The sequence below is a fragment of the Macaca nemestrina genome, chromosome 14, assembly GCF_043159975.1.
Source record: "Macaca nemestrina isolate mMacNem1 chromosome 14, mMacNem.hap1, whole genome shotgun sequence".
Classification (NCBI taxonomy): Eukaryota; Metazoa; Chordata; class Mammalia; order Primates; family Cercopithecidae; genus Macaca; species Macaca nemestrina.
This window is the reverse complement of record NC_092138.1, coordinates 83263109-83283166: the sequence shown is the minus strand read 5'-3', so window position 1 is coordinate 83283166 and position 20058 is coordinate 83263109. Positions and strand designations below refer to the sequence as shown.

The 20058-nt window shown below is 39.3% G+C and overlaps 1 protein-coding gene across 2 annotated transcripts in view; it reads right to left on the bottom strand.

Moving 5' to 3' along the window:
* Nucleotides 1–20058, bottom strand: part of LOC105481083 (KIAA1958 ortholog) — a 173301-nt gene that overhangs the window by 77988 nt on the left and 75255 nt on the right. For both annotated transcript variants that reach the window (XM_011740375.2, XM_011740376.3), the window contains exon 2: nucleotides 9651–10845. In XM_011740375.2, the coding sequence (XP_011738677.2) occupies nucleotides 9651–10821 (1171 nt within the window). In that variant the 5' untranslated portion in view covers nucleotides 10822–10845. The remainder of the gene's footprint in view (nucleotides 1–9650; nucleotides 10846–20058) is intronic.

Below are 20058 nucleotides of genomic sequence, written 5' to 3'. Positions count from 1 at the left end.
TGTCCCTCTCAGTTCACAAGGAGGAGGCCAGGTTCCCTCTCACCCGGCATAACTTCAAACCATCTACCTTCTTTGTGTGTCATTTCCATCAGTAAAATAAAGGAAACCACCTCTCACTTTGTGTAACTCAGGCAATGTTGATCCTGGAATAAAAGTACTGCATAGATAATAGACATTTTTGTGTTTTCTATTTATTCCAACAGAAGAGCTTTAAAAAAACTTTCCCATGACAGCATCTCATCACAATCGTAAGGAGAAAACCCAAAGTGTTAAAAATTGTGAGGATAATTCTCAAATTCCTTGTCCATAAACAAATACACTAGAAGACAGTGGTAGTAACGTTTGCTTTCTAACAAAAATATTCCATATTCAGTAATAGCAATAATGTTACAATGCCTTCGTAAATATTCCACAGTTTTATTTATGCTTCACGATCTATTTTTAAAAGTAATCACTTTTTTTTTTTTTTTTTTTTTTTTTTTTGAGACGGAGTCTCGCTCTGTCGCCCAGGCTGGAGTGCAGTGGCCGGATCTCAGCTCACTGCAAGCTCCGCCTCCCGGGTTCACGCCATTCTCCTGCCTCAGCCTCCCGAGTAGCTGGGACTACAGGCGCCCGCCACCTCGCCCGGCTAGTTTTTTGTATTTTTTAGTGGAGACGGGGTTTCACCGTGTTAGCCAGGATGGTCTCCATCTCCTGACCTCGTGATCCACCCGTCTCGGCCTCCCAAAGTGCTGGGATTACAGGCTTGAGCCACCGCGCCCAGCCAGTAATCACATTTTTAAACATTCAAAAAGTATACGGAATACCAGCTAGAGTATGTTTACCATGAACCAGAGGGCTTTGTATAGCTCAACTTAATCTATATATATATCAACCCTATAGGATTGCTTTATTATCTTTACCTTACAGATGACAAAACTAAGCCACAGAAAGGTTAAGTAACTTGCTAAAGTAACCCAGAAAAGAAGGGAGCAGGGCTGGGATATGAATCCAGGTTGTTGTGTGAAAAAAAAAAAAGTTCACACCTGAAGCACTGTGCTAAGGTTGCCTCCTGTTAACATAAACTCATGTTCCCATCACTCAGATTTTTTTTTTTTTTTTTTTTTTAAGAGACTGGGTCTTGCTGTTGCTTAGGCTGGTGTGCAATGACACAATCATAGCTCACTGCAGCCTTGAACTCCTGGGCTCAAGTGATCCTCCCACCTCAGCCTCCCAGAGTGCTGAGTGCCCACCATAAATGTTCGTATTTCACTATATATGTTACATACATATTTTAAAAAATTATAGATACAGTTCAAGTTTCCCATGTACCTGTTTCCATCATCCCTTCCTCAAAGAAAACCACTACTGTATATCTGGAGTGTCTCCTTCCAGTCCATGTTTAAGTGTGTGTGTATGTGCAACACACACTACATCGTAATGTTCACGTGCTTTAAACAGGTATGGTGTTATTCTAATATATAACAATATTCTGCAACTTTGTCTTCCAAGATTTATCTACATTAATAAGTGTACATCTGGCTGATTCGTCTAGTCCACTGAAAAATATATCACAATGTATTTATCTATTTCTCTACTGATAGACACTAAGGTTGTTAACTGATTTTTTTTTCTCCTGTTATCAAGAAGTCGCACTGTAGACCCCATACATATCTCCTTTTATATACTATGAGAAAGTCTAAGGCATTTAAAAATTGAATTCCAAGGTTGTATGATACGCACACTTTAAATTTTATTAGATATTGTAAATTGCTCTCCAAAGTAGTTGTACCAATTTGTATTTCCACCAGCATGTCCCCATTTTCTCATACCTTCAATAACACTTGGGATAGTTAAGTGTTTTTTGTTTTTGTTTTTGTTTTGCCTTTCTGATGGGAGTAAGATAGTACCTTGTTGTTTTAATTTGCATCCCCGAGCTCCCCCAGTCTGATGTGGATGTATTTGACTGGCAAAGCCTAAGGTCACAGGACTGCCCTTGCTGAAATGTAAACCTGGAAAGCAAGTTTCTGGCATCTCCTATGGGGAGGTACAGATGCACAAAGGAGGGAATTCTCTCACATAGACAGGAAGAGTGCTCAACAGACAGGAAGAGTGCTCAATGTTACTGGGTGGCCAGATGAAATGACAATGTAGCCTGTAATCCTGAATTTCCTAGATCACTGCTTCTTAAGCTCTAATGCATATACAAAGTCACCTGGAGATCTTTTTAAACGCAGATGATGGTTTTGTGGGTCTGGGATGGAGCCTGAGATTCTGCATTTCTTTTTTTTTGGAGAGATTCATTCAATAAACATGTAACATGCACCTGCCAATGCCAGAGAATACTATATGTGCTGCTTCAGTGACAGCTATGTCCCATGTCACTGAATCCTTCCCTCCACTCTTCATAGGAAGCATAGAAGCTCATTCCACAGAACTAGTGGGTGCTGAACAGAAGCTGTCATCTTTGGTTATAGATTCGTTTTTTATTTGTTAGTTAGCTTTTTCAGGGCTATCACTGTTTCTCCTCCCTTTAGTTGAAATAAGAGCTGTTCTTTGGACTATGCCACTCAATCTGATCTTCTAAAAGATTAGAGGGGCCGGGCGCGGTGGCTCAAGCCTGTAATCCCAGCACTTTGGGAGGCCGAGACGGGCGGATCACGAGGTCAGGAGATCGAGACCATCATGGCTAACACGGTGAAACCCCGTCTCTACTAAAAAATACAAAAACTAGCCGGGCGAGGTGGCGGGCGCCTGTAGTCCCAACTACTTGGGAGGCTGAGGCAGGAGAATGGCATGAACCCGGGAGGCGGAGCTTGCAGTGAGCTGAGATCCGGCCATTGCACTCCAGCCTGGGCAGCAGAGCGAGACTCCGTCTCAAAAAAAAAAAAAAAAAAAAAAAAAAAAGATTAGAGGGCTGAGTTGTCACTTGCCTATTACAGTCCTTTGTCCTCTAGATCTCACGTGTGGATGGTGAGTGAGATCTGAAAGTGTCCTGAGACATGGCTTAGGTCTTCAGAGATGTCTAGGTTCCCCTGAGCTGCTGAATCATTCAGCAGGTGAGAACAAATCACTCTTACTGCCATTCATATTCTGCTCTCTCTGCTTTCTCTTGGTCCCTTGGCCACTCGGAGAGTGGAGCCTGGCCACCCGGAGCTTAGAGTCTGATGTGTTTATTTTTATTTTTTTCTCAGATCTCTCAGAGATGAATAGAATCAGATGTATTTGAGTTGATTCCCTACTCTGGCCTTGAGACCTTAGTTAAGTCATTTCACTTCTCTGAAACTCAGTTCCCTCATTTGTAAAGTAATGATAATGTCTGCCTGTCAGGGTTATTGTGAGGACCAAATGCAAAAATGTAGGCAAAGCACTAAAGAGAGTACCTGACATACGATAAACATTCAATAAATGGATAATGGCCACCTTTATTATTTTTATTTTCATCACCATCACTAGATTGTGCTCAATACTCTGTGAGAAGTAGATTCTAGTTTCATGTAGTTACACCCATGTGTCTACTAAAATATGATCCGTGGACCAGCATCACCACCAGCACTACCTGGGAGCACATTAGAAACGCAGAGTTTCAGGAGGCCACGAGGAAAGACCAAAAATGCCGTGTCTGCCCGGCCTCCCCCAAGTCCTCAGTGCCCAGGGCCAGCTCGGGGAGCAGGAGCGGAGATTAACAGGAAAGTCTGGAACCTTATTTCCCTCACTCATCCAGGAAGCGAACCTTGGAAGTGATCTTTGGGGGGAATCTTCCCCACATGTAGGAAATCGTACACTAAAAGGGAGGGGAAGGAACAGTGAACCCTGCTCACAGGCCTGATACCTTTCAACTCTAGTTATCCCATTTATCCTCTGCCACAATCCTGTTAGGAACTGGCGAGCTGAGATCTCAGAGAACGTGCAGCCACCCAAGACCACCACCAAGGTGAGGTGAAGGGACTCACTGGAAGCCTTGTTTCCTTGGTCATGTCTGAAATCAGACCAGACTCAACTCTTCCCTGACAGTATCAGGCTTAGGAAAGGAAAGGTGTGGCAGTTACACTGTCACATTTTTTGCTCATTACTTGAGTAGTAAAGAGTTGGGATAGCACAACAGGTGACTGTAGTCAATAATAACTTAATTGTACATTTTTAAATGACTAGAGGAGTATAATCGGATGGTCTGTAACAAAGGATAAATGCTTGAGGGGCTGAATACCCCCTTCTCCATGATGTGAGTATTACACATTGCATGCCTGTATCAAAACATCTCATGTACCCCATAAATATATACACCTACTATGTACCCACAGAAATTAGAAGAGATGGGATTTCACCATGCTGGCCAGGCTGGTCTCGAACTCCTGACCTCAGGTGATCTGCCCGCCTTGGCCTCCCAAAGTGTTGGGATTACAGGCGTGAGCCACTGTGCCCAGTTAGTCTTGTTTCTTCTTTTAAGAAGAGGCATATATTTCTCACGGAATAAAGAAATATATAAAGTATGTGTCCATGTATATATATACATGTGTATGTATACACAAGCACACATATTTATACACATTTCCACACTTAGAACACTTTTCCAATATTCGCTGCCTTTAAATAAAACACGTAACAACTCTTCCTATCTGCCCACATAAAAAAACCTAAATGCTCAAAAGAAAACAAAACAAACCTCCCATAAACAGTAGTAGGAATCTCTGGTTTACTGCCCCTCTCAAGAATAATACCTAGAATGTTCTTGGAAGAATACTTCCACCCCTCGCCCACACTCAGCTATGCAGTTTGTGTAGGCTTGGTCTTAATACCATTTCCAGGATGGGGGCCTGATCCCCCTGTGAGTCGTTTAGCGGTGACTGGGAATGCTGTGACACAGGTTCTGTCTACTGCTGGACAAGAAACCAGCAGCACAACCATCTTGGATCCATGCAGGGATCAGGTATAACGGGTGAATCTAATATGGAGGAAGGCAAGGTGGCAAATGGCAAGAGGGAAATTTGATACTGTCTGAGCCCGGGTGAAAGTTGGTTTGAAAATCTGTCCTTGGGCTATAAGGCAGTTAATTCTCTCCTTTAACTGATCTTAACTCAGATTTTCTGCTTTTGACAAGAGAAACCATTATCTATTGTGTCAACACAGACCAAATAACTGGCAGTAATATATACCTTAATCAATTTTTAAAAGCTCACTGAACTCAATTTTACATGAGTAATTTTTCAAAAAGCATATTAAATGATTTAGACTACATTTCTCTTTCTGAATGCATTTTTTGCATAAAATCACCATGAATTTATACAAATAAATACTCAAACAGTAAAAATTAGAAGAAAAAAATAAAGAGATCAATAAAAACAGAACTGAAAATAGACCCAATAATAAACAAAAATGTGGTATATGAATCAATTCAGTGAAGAATGAGAATTATTCAACAAATGAAGCTGAGACATCTATCTGCAAAAATAGTAACATGAGGTTCTACCCCAAAACGTATTCTAATTGTAAAGTCAAATGTCAAAAAAAAGAAAGGAAGAGGAGAGGAGAGGGAAAGAAAACCATAAAAGAACAAGAGGGAAATACAGAGAAATATTTATGTGATCCCAATGTATGGAAAGGACTTCCTAAGCAAAATACCAAAGACAGAAAAGATTGATTGACTGATAAGATGCTGAAATAATCGCCTTCATAAAAATTAAGAAAATTCATACCTCAAAAAAGGTCATCAACAAAATTAAAAGCTAATGGTAAAGTGGAAAATGCAGTTCCAATACACATGAGAGACTGAGTTACTTGGGAAATGTATTTCCAATATACATGACAGATTATGAGTTACTATTTCTAATATATGCAGAATCCATATGAAGCTATCAGAAAAAGATAAATATATATTTTTTAAAAGAAAAAATATATATACATACAAATTTGATATGCAAAAATTGATTGCTTATACCACAGAACTTCTGGGAAAAGAGTTGATTAATAAAAGGGATCCTTGCACAAAATCATAAAAGAAGCTATGTGTGTGTGAGTATATTGAAGAAATATAATATACACATAAAACCCTAACTCATGATGCAATCGAGATTTAAATGTCATTATGACAAATGCCCCAAATTTACATAAAACCTCAAAAATTAATGGAATCCAAGCTACTAGTAGGTAGTCAATAATTCTTCTAATAATAGATGCCCTCTTTACTCATTGTTTGCTAAGATTTGGATTGAGCAGTATGGCAGGATTGACATGAAAATTAATGATTTTATCTATACCTTGATTAACATTTTATAATTTTATGAGTTCAGCTCTGAACAGAAGTAGGGATGATTTTCCACTATGGGAATCAAATTTAAATGGCAACAGTAAAACCAAACAAAATGGAACAATTTCTCTTTGTTTCTGGCTGACTCAATAGTGATTTGTCAAATTATTTATTTTAAAAATGTTATCTAAAGATATGCAGTATTTCTGCAATGATCTGATAAAGACCCAGTACAGAGCATCCACTTTAAAAGAGCCTGACTTAGCTTTCAGAACCTGTCTTCTTTGCTTAGTCCCAAGTACGCTTTACATATTAACGATGTAAGGTCCATTTGTAACAAAGTCATTCACATGAATCTGGGTATGCTAGATTCTAAATTTTTTAAAATCTATGTTAGAAAGAAGATTACCTACTATAAATAAACATGCAAACACAAATACATAAATAAAACTTTAGAACACAGAATCTAATTAGGTACTAGAGTAAAAAGTAAATTTTATGTTAACTTTATACAGTTCACTCAAAAGAAAAATGTGAGTCTGAGTTTTATTTGTCCCACTGCTGTTTCCAGTTCAAATAGTATTTCTCCAAAGTTAATGACATCTTAGCAATAGGATATCCTTCCTCAGAACAATGGATCAAAACATGAGGACCATCCTTGGAAAATCGTCATAACTAGTCTTCATACTGTTTTTCTTAAAGGTTCACCTCCAAGCCAAACTAATCCTCCTCTGAGAGTAAAGCCAAATCACAATTTATGACCGTACATATTACATGATCTCCTTGGGCATGCCTGCTTTTTATAGCTAATATAAGAAGTGCAATTTCCATGAAGGAAGAAAAAAACCTAAGAGAATGTAATATACGCAATAATAAATGGATTAGTATTTTTTTCAAATAGGCTGAATTTCTTTCCCAAAATAATGAGACAGTAATATATTCATACATGGTTTAGCAAAGCGCCTCAGGGCCTCATTTACTATCCATGAGGCAGATGCAGAAAAGTCTTGCATCTTGCTTTGCAGGAATGAGTTACTGAAAAGGTATGCAACACAACTAATACTCTCACCAAACTGGGTACACTGGATCACTTGGCAAAATACATTTCTGAATTCCACCCTATGAAAATAATAATTTTTAAAAAGGCAGGAGAGCTCAAACAAATAAATAAACTAGAACCAGGTTCATAACAATTTAAGTGAAAAGGTACTACTTATATCCTACATATATTAAGAGTCAGATTTCCTGGAACAAAGACTTTCACCAGCCTAATAAAGATAACATTTTCTCTCATGATGAGATTAGCCAAGGACCACACTGCTATTCAATGATCAAAGTATAATTCATTAAAATATTTTTTAAAAGAAAGAAAGAAAAGGACTTATCCATGGGATGGAAGAAAATATTTGCAAATTATACACCTGATAAGGATCTCATATTCAGAATACATAAAGAACTCCAAAAACTCACCAATAGGAAGGCAATTTTAAAATAGGCAAAAGATTTGAGTAGATATTTCTCAAAAGAAAATATACAAATGGCCAACAAGCACATGAAAAAAAATTTCAATACCATTAGTCATTAGGGTAATGCAAATCAAAACCCCAATAAGATACTACTTCACACACCCAATAGGATATTTATTATTTTTTTAAACATGAAAAATAACAAGTGTTGGTGACAATGTGGAGCAATAAGAACCTTTATAGATTACTAGTGAGGCTGTACAATGATGGAGCTGCTTGGGAAAACACTTTGGCAGCTCCTCAAAAAGTTAAATATAAAGTTACCACAGGACCCAGAAATTCCACTCCTAGGTAGTTACCCAAGCAAGATAAATATACACACTCACACAAAAACCTGTTCACAAATGTTCACAGCAGCATTATTCATAACAGCCAAAGTATGAACACAACCCAAATGTCCATCAACTGATGAAAGGAAAAATAAAATATGGTATAGTCATAAAATAAAATATTATTTGGCAATAAAAAGGAAAGAAATGCTACAACATGGATTAACCTTGAAAACATTATGCTAAGCGTAAGAGGGCGGTCACAAAAGACCACATAATACATGATTCCACGTATATGAAACATATAGAAGAGGAAAATCCATAGACAGAAAGTAGATTAGTGGTTGCCAGGAACTAGGAGGAGGGAAAAAGTGACTGTTAAAGGGTATGGGGTTTCTTTTTGGGGTGATGAAAATATTCTGAAATTAGATAATGGTGATGGTTGTAACAATGCTATGAATACGCCAAAACCCATTGAACTGTACACTTTAAAAGAGTGAATTTTATGATATGTGAATGGTATCTCAATAAAACTATTATTTAAAAAAGAGAAAAGTGAATAAACTGAAAAGCATGATCTTCAATCAGGAGAGAAATATTTTCAGTGAATATCTTCTTAATAACACCACGACTATGTCTTCACAAAAATCATAAACTGAAGGTCTTCTTTGGGAATCTTAAGGTTGATACTAAAACTGGAAAAAAAGTTTGTAAAGCAACTTAATCCAAGGAAGTTTCAGGATAAAGGCACAGGTGCCTCAGGCTTCTAGGAAGCATTTCCCAAAATATACGACGTTTTTGAGAAGGGCTGAAATAAACTAAAACATGCCACAGATTTCTGCACATTTGTTTGTCCTTGTCCACGTTTCTATTCTAACCTACTAGATTTGAATCACGAAGCCAAAAGCATGAGACCCAACCCCTTTATATACTAATGGCCCAGATTAAATAAATATTGAATGTCAGAATTAAAGAACATTAGAACGTTAGAATTACAGGTGCGGGGGCCTCGTACAATTATTTCACTCTCCTCTCAATCCATTCCAGTTAGGCTCACAGATTCCAGAAATCCAAGTTTCCGTATTCTTTTAAATTTTAAGAGAAAAGATCAAATACCTCTTTTAGAAATGTCTATTGCTTTTTAAAAAACTTATTAACTACCACACCAACTAAAATGAATAGCAATGTCAAGTTGGCTCAGTCAAATAAATAATAATGGAAAAGCATTAGGTCTATTGTCAAGATATGCCTTACTCAACATCATTTTGGCTTCAAACAACAACTAAACACCTTGCTACTGATAGAAAAACATATTTTTAAAACTTTCAAAAATAACTTTACTATATAAAAATTCAGCTGACAAGTATCAACCTTAAATCTAACGCTACAATATCAACAGAACAATCTTACAGCTGTCCTCTCAGCCCTAAGGTATGTCAACTGGTTATGGCCTTAATTCTTATGAATTTCCTTTATAGTATCACCTGGACATAAGAGTCATTGTTTCTATCTTTCCATGACTAACAAAGGACTGAATTCTAGCAAACTGGAGTGAATGGTTTTAGAAGTGCTGACGGCGCAGAATTCTGGCGTGCGTGGATGAGGGACTCGCTGTCGCCTCATATGCCATACCTGGTATGCACTGTGCTGTGGCCTCAGTGGTTATGGCTGGAGCGACTGGGGGCTGCTGCTGACTGGAGCTCACTTCTGGCTCTGTGTTAACTGAGGGAGAAAGGGCTACCTCACAGGAGGAGACCTGGCTGGGCAGATGGGACAGGAACTCTTCAGAGGCAACTTGTTCATCCTGTCCAGGCAGCTGCAGGGCAGACAAGGGGATACTGATCTGTTTGTTAGGATGGGATGTGCTCACAGGCATTTGCATGGCCACCTGTTGGTTGGTGCCATGGGTAACAGGGGGGCCTCTGTTTGGTGAAGCCAGAGATACCCTAGCAGTCTTCTGGACAACTGGTCTGGAGATCACAGAGGGGGATGCAGACATACCGTGTGGGTCTAGCTCCGTGCTGATGGCGGATGTGACATGGGGAATCAGTTTAGCAGACCCTACACAGGAGGGACCAGCGTGAGTCTGAGGCTTGGGTTTTGCCATCTGTGTCAAGGATAGGGCTGGTCCATCCACTCCTCCTGTCAGTTCTGCATTTGCCACAATGTAATAATCTTCAGGGATTTCTTGTTTGATTTTCTTGATGATGACATCATTGCTGCATTCGTCAACCATCTGCGCCTGGGAGCTTGAATGGAGGGAAGATGGGACTACCCCAGGTCTTTTGCGAGCAACGCTTTGAGGCCTTTGGGTTTGGGGTTCAAAGTCACTATCCTCATCTGTAACAGAAGACTCACAAACCATGTCAAACAGGGTGTTCTCATCTTCATATTCTTCAACAGTTTCATCCAGTTCAGAGGGCTCACTACAATAGGAGAAGTCACAAGAGTCTCTGGTCCGGTTACAGTCTAGCTTTGCTTTCACTGGTCTCCCAGGGTACCTTTCAACAGGGCTAGTCTGTGTCTCAGAGGGCACCCCGATTATACTGGGACTATCAGAGTTAAAACTTCTGTTATCCTGGAAACAGACCCTCTCTTGGGACCCAGCTCTGCAAGTAGCTGTTAGCGGCCAGTGATAAGCATGGCCAGCACTACAGCCCCACATTGCTGTCAGGTTCCCATGGGAACCTTCAGAAAGCAAGTGTTTCAGGTTTGGAATGAGGCTGCAAATAGTCCCATGGCTGTGGGCCCAGCTGACCAATTTGGACAGATTCTCAGATGAGGTATGAAGACAATCCTCCATGTTACAGGATCAGCAGTGTCACTCCTAAAGGGAAATAATCAAAAGAAGAAGCCATTATTACCCAAGATATTCCTATAGCTCGATTACTTCAGTCTGTTCCAAATATGATCATTTGGCATAAAAAAGAAATGCACTTCAAAACTGAATTTAGTTAATGTCGCTGTAGATGAGCAGGGACTGGAAGAGAATATCAGGAAAAGTAAAAACAGCTGATGACTCATGGTTGTGGGATTTGGAGAAAAATTTTGTTAGTTTTCTTTATTGTTGTAATAATTCCTGCCTAAGGGGGGAAAAAAGGAGAGAAGGAAAAAGAAACAAGTAATAAAGAGATGAGCTTTTCCATGGTACATTTTACTTCCAGAGTCACCGACAGAGAGGTTCAGATGGTCCCTCAATAATAAAATTGTGTCTATTACTTGCATTAACCAAGAGGATGCAGCTCCAATGACACCCTTTGACGTCAGAAACTTCGCTACTAGAGGCAGAGCCAACAAAGGAGGTTTGGATCCATCTTAGGATAGAGGTCAGAGAAAGGACGCCAGTTCTCTGCTGGGCACCAGACGACAATGCAACTAGGAGTCCAAGGAGAGGATCAGGAGCTCGATTTGAGAAATGGGAAAGAAAAGCATTCAGCAGAGGAGGGAGAACAGACCGGGAAAAGACCTGCTGGAGGGGCAGGCTGTAGACCGAAGCAGCAAGGATGGGGAAGCGGGAGGCCCTGCTCTAACCACTCTTAGGATCAGGCTTCCTGTCTCCTGGCTGCCTGCAATTCCTGAAATATTGCCTTTCATCCCACCATTAGAGGTTACAAAGTATGTCTGGTGTTTTCCACCATCTGAGGGTCCCATAAAGCCAAGCATAACCAACCATCAAATAGAAGCAAATCATTCCTTATTAGGCAGGAGACAAAAAGAAGCCCTTGTTAGGAGTCCCTGAAGAGTGAGGACAACATGATGGGTAGGAAAGTGAAAGGTGACATGTGGAGTCTGCAAGGGGCTAGAAAGGTTAGTAAGGCTTTGCCAAGAGGCGGGTCCTGGGAGCACTGGGCAGGGAGGCACAGGAATCTTTATGTGTGATTTTATTGGCCCTGGCTATCTGCAGCTGTGGGTGACAAGAGGTGACTTGATGGTGCTCTGCACTCAGGCACCACGGTCTAACCACAATGTCAGGTGGTTACACCAAAGTGGACAGACACCTGAGCCATTCCCTGACCTGACTCCATGGCACCCTGTCAGGGAGGTTAGGTAGGTTCAAATCCTTTAACATACTATTAAGGTCTCTGTTGATGTGGCCATGGCCACCTCTCAAGCCTCATTTCCTATGACCATGTCCTCTTCCCATACTTCTTGTGGTCCCCTCTTCTCTAAACTCCCTACTGGTGAGAAACTCATTCTTCTGCTTGATACGCTGCCCTTCTCTTTCCTCACCTGGCCAGCCCCTTCAAAACTGAACCTGGGGCTACCTCCTACTGGCATCTTTCCAGACCCCCTTTCTGCATCAGAGATTTATTTAGCTTCCCTTCACCCATGCCTGTCTCATCTCAAGGGATTTGCCTTTGCTGTACTATTATCATTGATTTGCTTGTCTGTCTCTCAGACCTAATAATTTCCTGAAGGCAGAAACTATGACTTAATTATTCACTCAGTGAGGACCTACTTGGGGATATGGAAATTCATAAGGTTCTTGGGACATTATAACCTATTGTCTAGTATGCAGTTGTTGTCGAATAAACGAATGAAGAATGAATGAATGTTTACATACTGCCAGCACCATCAACACTTACAAAGTGAACGTATAAGACTCTCAAGTAAGACACGTAAATTTTCCTCATATCACTTTTATTGTAATCATTCAAGGGATTAGACGATTTTCTGCCAGATAGTGTAACCAAAACCCAGCCACCTTGTATATGCAGAAGAGTGACAGATGAGCACCCAGAGTTCATGAAGCAGCCAAGTAAACGGAAAGAACAGTGACTGGCATGGGAATCAGGAACGTGAAATCCCAAGCCTGGAACTGCTCCCTGTGGTCTCAGACAAGGCACTAATAATCTCTAAGCCTAAAATGCCAGGACTACATGATCTTACGTTTCCTTCATACTCTAGAAATTGACTTATTTATGTTTCTTTCATATAACTTTGGTTAAAGTAGAAATGTAAAAAAAAAAAAAAAAAAAAAAAAAGGACATAGACTGGTTTGTTCTGAACTTTTTTCTTTCTTTTTTTTTTTTTCGCAGGGACAGGGGTGTCCCTAGGTAGCCCAAGCTGGTCTTGAACTGGGCTCAAGCAATTCTCCTGTCTCAGCCTCCCAAAGCTCAGGGATTACAGGCATGAGTTACTGCACCCCAGTCTGTTTTGAACTTAACATAGCTATTAATATTTAATTGGTGTGGCAGAGACTGCTAATTTGCCTACCCAGTGTCTGTTCTCGCTTAGTCCTCACAGACAGTCCAAATTTGTTGAGGCAGCAGTGTGCTCACTTAAGTATTTTTCCCAGCTTCCCCTGGAGCAACGATGGCTCCATGACACAGTCATGGTCAAGGACACGTAAATGGAAGGGATTTGGATCATAATCCTGAAAGACAAAATTCTGAATGCCATAGTTCCAAATGTTGAAATCCCGAAAGATCAAAATCCCTAAAGTCTAACATCCCCAAAATCACAATCATACGATAGCTACATCATGTTAAGTAGAACTATTACCTTGTTATTGTCTTTATTTGGAAATTAAGTATGGTTTAAGGAAATGCATTATGAGTGATAAACTGACATGGGGTGAACTTGTGGACTTAAATTTAGGTGTCAGTTTGACTGGATTAAGGAAGACTTAGAGACCTAGTAAAGCATTATTTGGGTGTGTGTCTGTAAGGGTGTTTCCAGGAGAGATTAGTGTGTGAGTCTGAGTGGATTATGTGAAGATCTCGCCTGAAAGTTGGCAGGCACCATCTAATCAGCTGGGGCCCCAGAGAGAACAAATACAGAAGGTGAATTGTTCTCTCTCTCAGAGCTAGCACAGGCTTCTCTTTCGCTGCCTTGGACATCAGAACTAGAGGCCTCCAGCCTTTGGACTCTGGGACTTATGCCAGCAGTTCCCAGGTCCCGGCCTTTCAGCCTCAGGCTGAGAGTCACATCATCAGCTTCCCTGGTTCTGAGGCCTTTGGATTTGGACTGAACCACTATACCAGCATCCCAGGGTCGCCAGCTAGCAGACAGCCTGTTGTAAGACTTTTCAGCTACATTATCACATGAGCCAGTTCCCCTAATAAATCCCCTCTCATGTATATATGCATATTCTATTAGTTCTGTCTCTCTGGAGAATCTTGACTAATACAGATTTGGTACTGGCAAAGCCAAGTATCATTCCTTCTTACTGAATTCCTTACAACACAACAGAAGAGACTACGAAATGTTCCCTTGCAAAAGGGCTGTGATAAGTTAAATATACAAGGTTACTAAATGGTGAAAGATAAAAGTTTAAATGCTAATCATTATTGGTGCTGCACAAGCAGAAAATTGCTTAACTGCAGCAGCCAAGCAATAAGCACTTTCAGATGGATAGTATACACTTACAAAATTTGTAGACCACAACCACTCTCCAAATACAAGTGCAGCAAGTGTTTCAAAGATCACAGAAGTGAAAACACAGGCCAAAAGTACAAGAAATCTCCTGGCCAAATTATTCAATAGTGTAAGACTTCTGCCCCTTCACGTATAGCACCATGCTTCCATTCAAAAAACACCCTTCAGCAGAGAATAAAAAGAATTCAACAAGCTCAGTGACCTTCTGAACCAAAGATACTTGTTGATACTGAGGTTCCTCAGTGTTAAACAAACAAACAAAAAACTTTAAACGGTGAACTATTCTTGACTAGTGATTTGACTGTCAAAGAATACAGGTTTCTTATATTTACCACTAAATCTAACATACAAGAACTAGTACATGCTTCACTTTAGCTAAGAAATTGCACTTTCAAAATTGTTCCCACTGTTTATCAGCTATATACAATTCATGTCCCTGTTAGATCTGAAAATTCTAGAACTTATCCACTCAATTATGTATTAATGACAAGAAAAAGTAAAGCACTTAATAAATGCTTATTTGGGCCAGGTGCAGTGGCTCACGCCTGCAATCCCAGCACTTTGAGGGGCCAAAGTGGGCGCATCACTTGAGGTCAGGAATTTGAGACCAGCCCGGCCAACAGCCAACGTGGTGAAACCTCGTTTCTACTAAAAATACAAAACAAAATTAGCCAGGCATGGAGGCGCACGACTGTGATCCCAGCTACTTGGGAGGCGGAGGTTGCAGTGAGCCAAGATCATGCCACTGTACACCAGCCTGGGCGACTAGAGCGAAACTTGTCTCAAAAAAAAAAAAAAAAAAAAAGAATTCTAAAAGTGAATTTCAAAGTGTTACCAATAGTTTGTGTTTCCCATTCAGCCTAATGCATTTGGCAGGAAATTCAGATGAGTGGATTGGCTACAATGATATGGCAACGATACAAACTTCAGTTAAAAGCTTCGTTTGCCTGCACTGGCATTCCTTTCAGCAGATGACATTCCAGAAGCTTTTAATGAATTAAAGCCATACTGCCTGAAGAAGCCAGCAAAGTACTGACTAGTTCAAAAATAATTATGTGCACAATAGGATAAAAAGACACTTAATGCAATGGTGTTGCTGTTCCATCACCAGTATTGCTTCCGCCAAATTTGTGGTCTGTGTATGGAGTACATGTAGAATGGATTTCCATCTACCCACAAAACAGAAGCATGGCACAGAAAACGGGGAAATTTAATAGGCAATGCTCATGTTGTTGTATATGGAATCATACAAGAATTTCAAAAAGAACAGTACCACATGTAGAAGGAACATGAACGTATTCTCCAATGACAGCCATGTCCTAAAAGAAAAAAAGCAGCTATTTGTCAAGATGCAAGACTTCAAAATATAGTTAATGATCATGAAAGTCGGCCAGTTCTTACAGACTACCTCCATGCAACTGCCATAATATATCCCTGTAACACACATTTTCATATATCAATTTTTTTTTTTTTTAAGTTTTCCTACTCTTAAATCCGCAGCCCTATTTTTTTTTCTTTTTTTTGAGACAGAGTCTTGCTCTGCTGCCCAGGCTGGAGTGCAGTGGTGAGATCACAGCTCACTGTAACCTCTGCCCCCCAGGCTCCAGTAACCCTTCCACCTCAGCCTCCCTAGTAGCTGGGACCACAGGTGCACACCACCATGCCTGGCTAATTTTTGTATTAAATTTTTTGTTTGTAGAGATGGGGTTTTGCCATGTTGCCCAGGCTGGTCTTGAACTCCTGAGTTCAAGCGATCTACCTCAGCCTCCCAAAGTGCTGGGATTTCAGGCTTGAGCCACCATGCTGGGTCAAGCACTATTTCTCTTACAATGTGCTATGCTATGTATTTCATCTTACCATTTCCAAAACTGGAGGTAGAAACATTGGGAAGACTCACAGAGTTCTAATTTATTTTATGTACTTTTTGCAAATTTGACTCCAAAAAGGTACATTACCACAATGTTGACTTTGTGTATAAGCATCGTGCGTGTACATAAAAGCACCGAAATGTCTTTAATAAATGAAGAGATGTCCTTTCATACATCTGCATTTGTGAAAAATAAAATTTCTCAAGATCTTAGCTCTTTAGGTAACTGCATATGCAGTGGTGACCCATCACAGTTTTGATGGATCTCATCAAAAGACTTAGGTTGTCCGTCACAGTATTTCAGACGACCTCAGTTGTAAAAGCTATTCCTTCATGAACACGGTTCATCTGCTCATAACTGTTAGACCCATGCAACTGTCATTAGTATACCTGCGTGTTTCTGTTTATAAAAATTTGTATGCTAATACTGCCTATTTTATTTTATAAAGTGACCTATGAAGTGTTCTGCCATGTTTTTATGTTTCTCAAATAAGTCCCTTTTTAAAAATGTAAAATAAGTGTCTTTTACATTTTTTCCAGAACTGCATTTTCGGGATTTTGATCTTTCAGGATTGATTTTCAGGATTTTAGACTTTAGGGATTTTTATTCAGGATTATGGTGCTGATAGTTGTTTCTTTCCAGATTATGATCAGCTCCTATATGGAAGTCACTGGGTGGGGTTTTGGGAAAGCCCTTGAAACACAGATTTGTCTGGTTTTTACCTTTTCCCCTTAGTTCTTTCCCTTTCTTTCCAAGTGGAAAAAGACAGGATGACCGGAGCTATGGAGGCCTCCTGGGAACATGAAGAAGAACTTAAGAATGGCAGAGAACATCAAGAAGGAGCTTCATTCCCTGGTGACACCATTGATCCAAAACATCAGCTCTGAACTGCCTGCTTCAGGGATCCTTATTCATAAGGGAAAGATGTACTCCTGATCTTGTTTAAGCCACTGTTGTTCGAGTTTTCCCTTGTTTTTGTTTGTTTTGTTTTGTTTAACCCTGTCTTATGGAGCTGGGGAATTGTTTGTTACATATAGCTGAACTCAATTACTAATTAATACATGCAAAATAATACATTCCTCCCTGATTTTTGATACCTTAGAGTATAATCCTTCATTTACTCTGCACCATACTCTGGTACAATTGTTACTCAGATTAGACTCCAAAATTAAATTCTTGGAAGGTCCTTAATTCTATGTCATAATATTTTTACCACTTTTCATTTTTATTGTAATAAAAAATAATTAATATGAGCATATTATTAATCATCTAAATAATCATATAGCCATGTACTGCCATGTAATTTCAACACCCCTTTGCCTCACATTAGGGCCCACCTTAAGTGACATCACTCAACTTCCAATTTGTTAGAAAACCTGTTCATGCTGTATTCATCTTAGCACATATAAATAAAACATTTCTCTTTTGCACTAATAATTTTAAAACAAAAGGCATCCTGATTTGACATCATAAAAATAACATAATGTGACGGTGGAGTAATATACTACTTTTAAGTGCCGTAGGGCAATGAGAAAAGAAAAGGAGTTGAAATAAATACTACATGTTCATAGAAAATCATATACATTACAGCACAATATTTTTTTGAGGCAGGGTCTCACTCTGCTGCCCAGGCTGAAATGCAGTTCACTGTGTTCTTGAACACCCAGGCTCAAGCAATTATCCTGCCTTAGCCTCCTGAGTAGCCGGGACTACAGGCATGCAATTTATGGCACAATATTTGAATGAAGATGTTGGAACAGTCTAAAAATGTAAAAATGTGGCAGAATCAAGGCACCAAATTGTAAAGGCACGTAGAACTCTTAAAGAATCTATTAACCAGGTAGAAGCTACTGTACAATAGTACCTTTGCTGAAGGCCCCCATAGCTATAATAATAAAATGCTAAAGTGAAAATAAAAGACAAAGTGGATAAAATTATAAATTTTATTAAAGATTACACATTTAATTTTATTAATATTCACTAACCTTTAAGAATCAAAAGGTAGGCCGGGAGTGTGGCTCACGCCTGTAATCCCAGCATTTTGGGAGGCTGAGACAGGCAGATCATGAGGTCAGGAGATTGAGACTATCCTGGCTAACATGGTGAAACCTGCCCCTACTAAATATACAAAAAATTAGCTGGATGTGGTGGCGGGCACCTGTAGTCCTAGCTACTTGGGAGGCTGAGGCACGAGAACCACGTGAATCCGGGAGGCAGAGCTTGCAGTGAGCCAAGATCGTGCCACTGCACTCCAGCCTGGGCGACAGAGCGAGACTCTGTCAAAAAAAAAAAAAAAAAAAAAGGATCAAAAGATAGTAAACATTAAGTTGCTTTTATTACATTCTTAAATCCGTTGCCAATCTCATGGAGAGGCTCTTAAACTTTGAGTACCATAAAATGAAAATATTTTTCCAGAATTACTATTAATATATTTCAACCTGGCAACCATGTTGACTAGTAGTTTTGAGAGCATAATTAGCTGACATATTAAGGCAATTAAATATATTGAGTCAAAAGAATAGTTATCACTATACTTCAATATATTGTAAGTTTCATACAAATTGAAATCAACAAGACAACCAAAGTATTTTCAAAATTCTGAGAATAAAGTTTTTAAAATCTACTGATTTCCCATCAGCAGTCAATGATAACCTCTATGCTGAAAAACAATGCTGCTTCTACATTTTCAAGAATTAAAAAATGACTTCAGGTGGCATTTTCCCATATCTGACATGGGCAATGACTGGATAAGACACTTACAGAGTTATCAAGTGACACCTGATTAAAAACTGAAATTCAGGCCAGGTGCAGTGGCTCATGCCTGTAATCAATCCCAGCACTTTGGGAGGCCAAGGCAGAGGATCATTTGAGCCCAGGGGTTTGAGACCAGCCTAGGCAAGATGGTAAGACCCTGTTTCTACAAAAACAAAAACCAAAAAACCCTGAAATTCACGGAGTTCCAGCTGGTGGAGTTTAGATTAAGTATAATATACCATGTTAGCAAAGCTATGAACTTAGGCAAGTAGACATTCTATGTATTAGCATGTATATTATGAAAGCCAAACTCAGAAGCACATTAAATATCAAATCAGACTTTCTACCATTAAACCCAAAATTAATCATTAGGTTTCAGAAGAACAATAACACAACAATGCTTACAACTAAAGCTAATGTTTTTTAGACAATTCTTATTTGCCAAGCACTGTTAGGGCCTGTCACACCAAGAATCCTAATTATTATCAATAATTCTAATTTGACTAAGTTAGTTAAATTATCCTCGTTTTATAAATAAATAAATCACTTGCACAAAGTAAATGGCAGAGCCAATATTTGAACTTAAGTATTACTCTAGAACCCATGCTCTTATTTATAGTACATGGCCATTGGTATTGTAATAGTAGGAAGACACTGTCTCAAGTCTGGTTCCCTATAAATTAATGTTGTTAATTTGATCTTATCTGGTTTGATAGACTTAAGTTGAATTTGTAAGTATATTTTGATTTATAGCTATATCAGAACTATAAATTTTAAGTTTACATGTATTTAAGTAGCATTATAATAAAAATTATTTAAGCCAGCACTAGTCACAAAGAAGGTCCATGAAAATACTTTTTCTTTCAAAAGTTTGAGAAAATTTTCTTTACAGAAAAAAAAGGTATGAAAGGATTATGTCACTTTTTCAAAAAATGATAAAACTAATTAGAAATGAAATAAGTGAGTCCCTAGTTAGCTTCGGCCTGACTTCAGTTACAACAATCTACCCAAAAATCCTTGTAATCTCTCTCTTTACA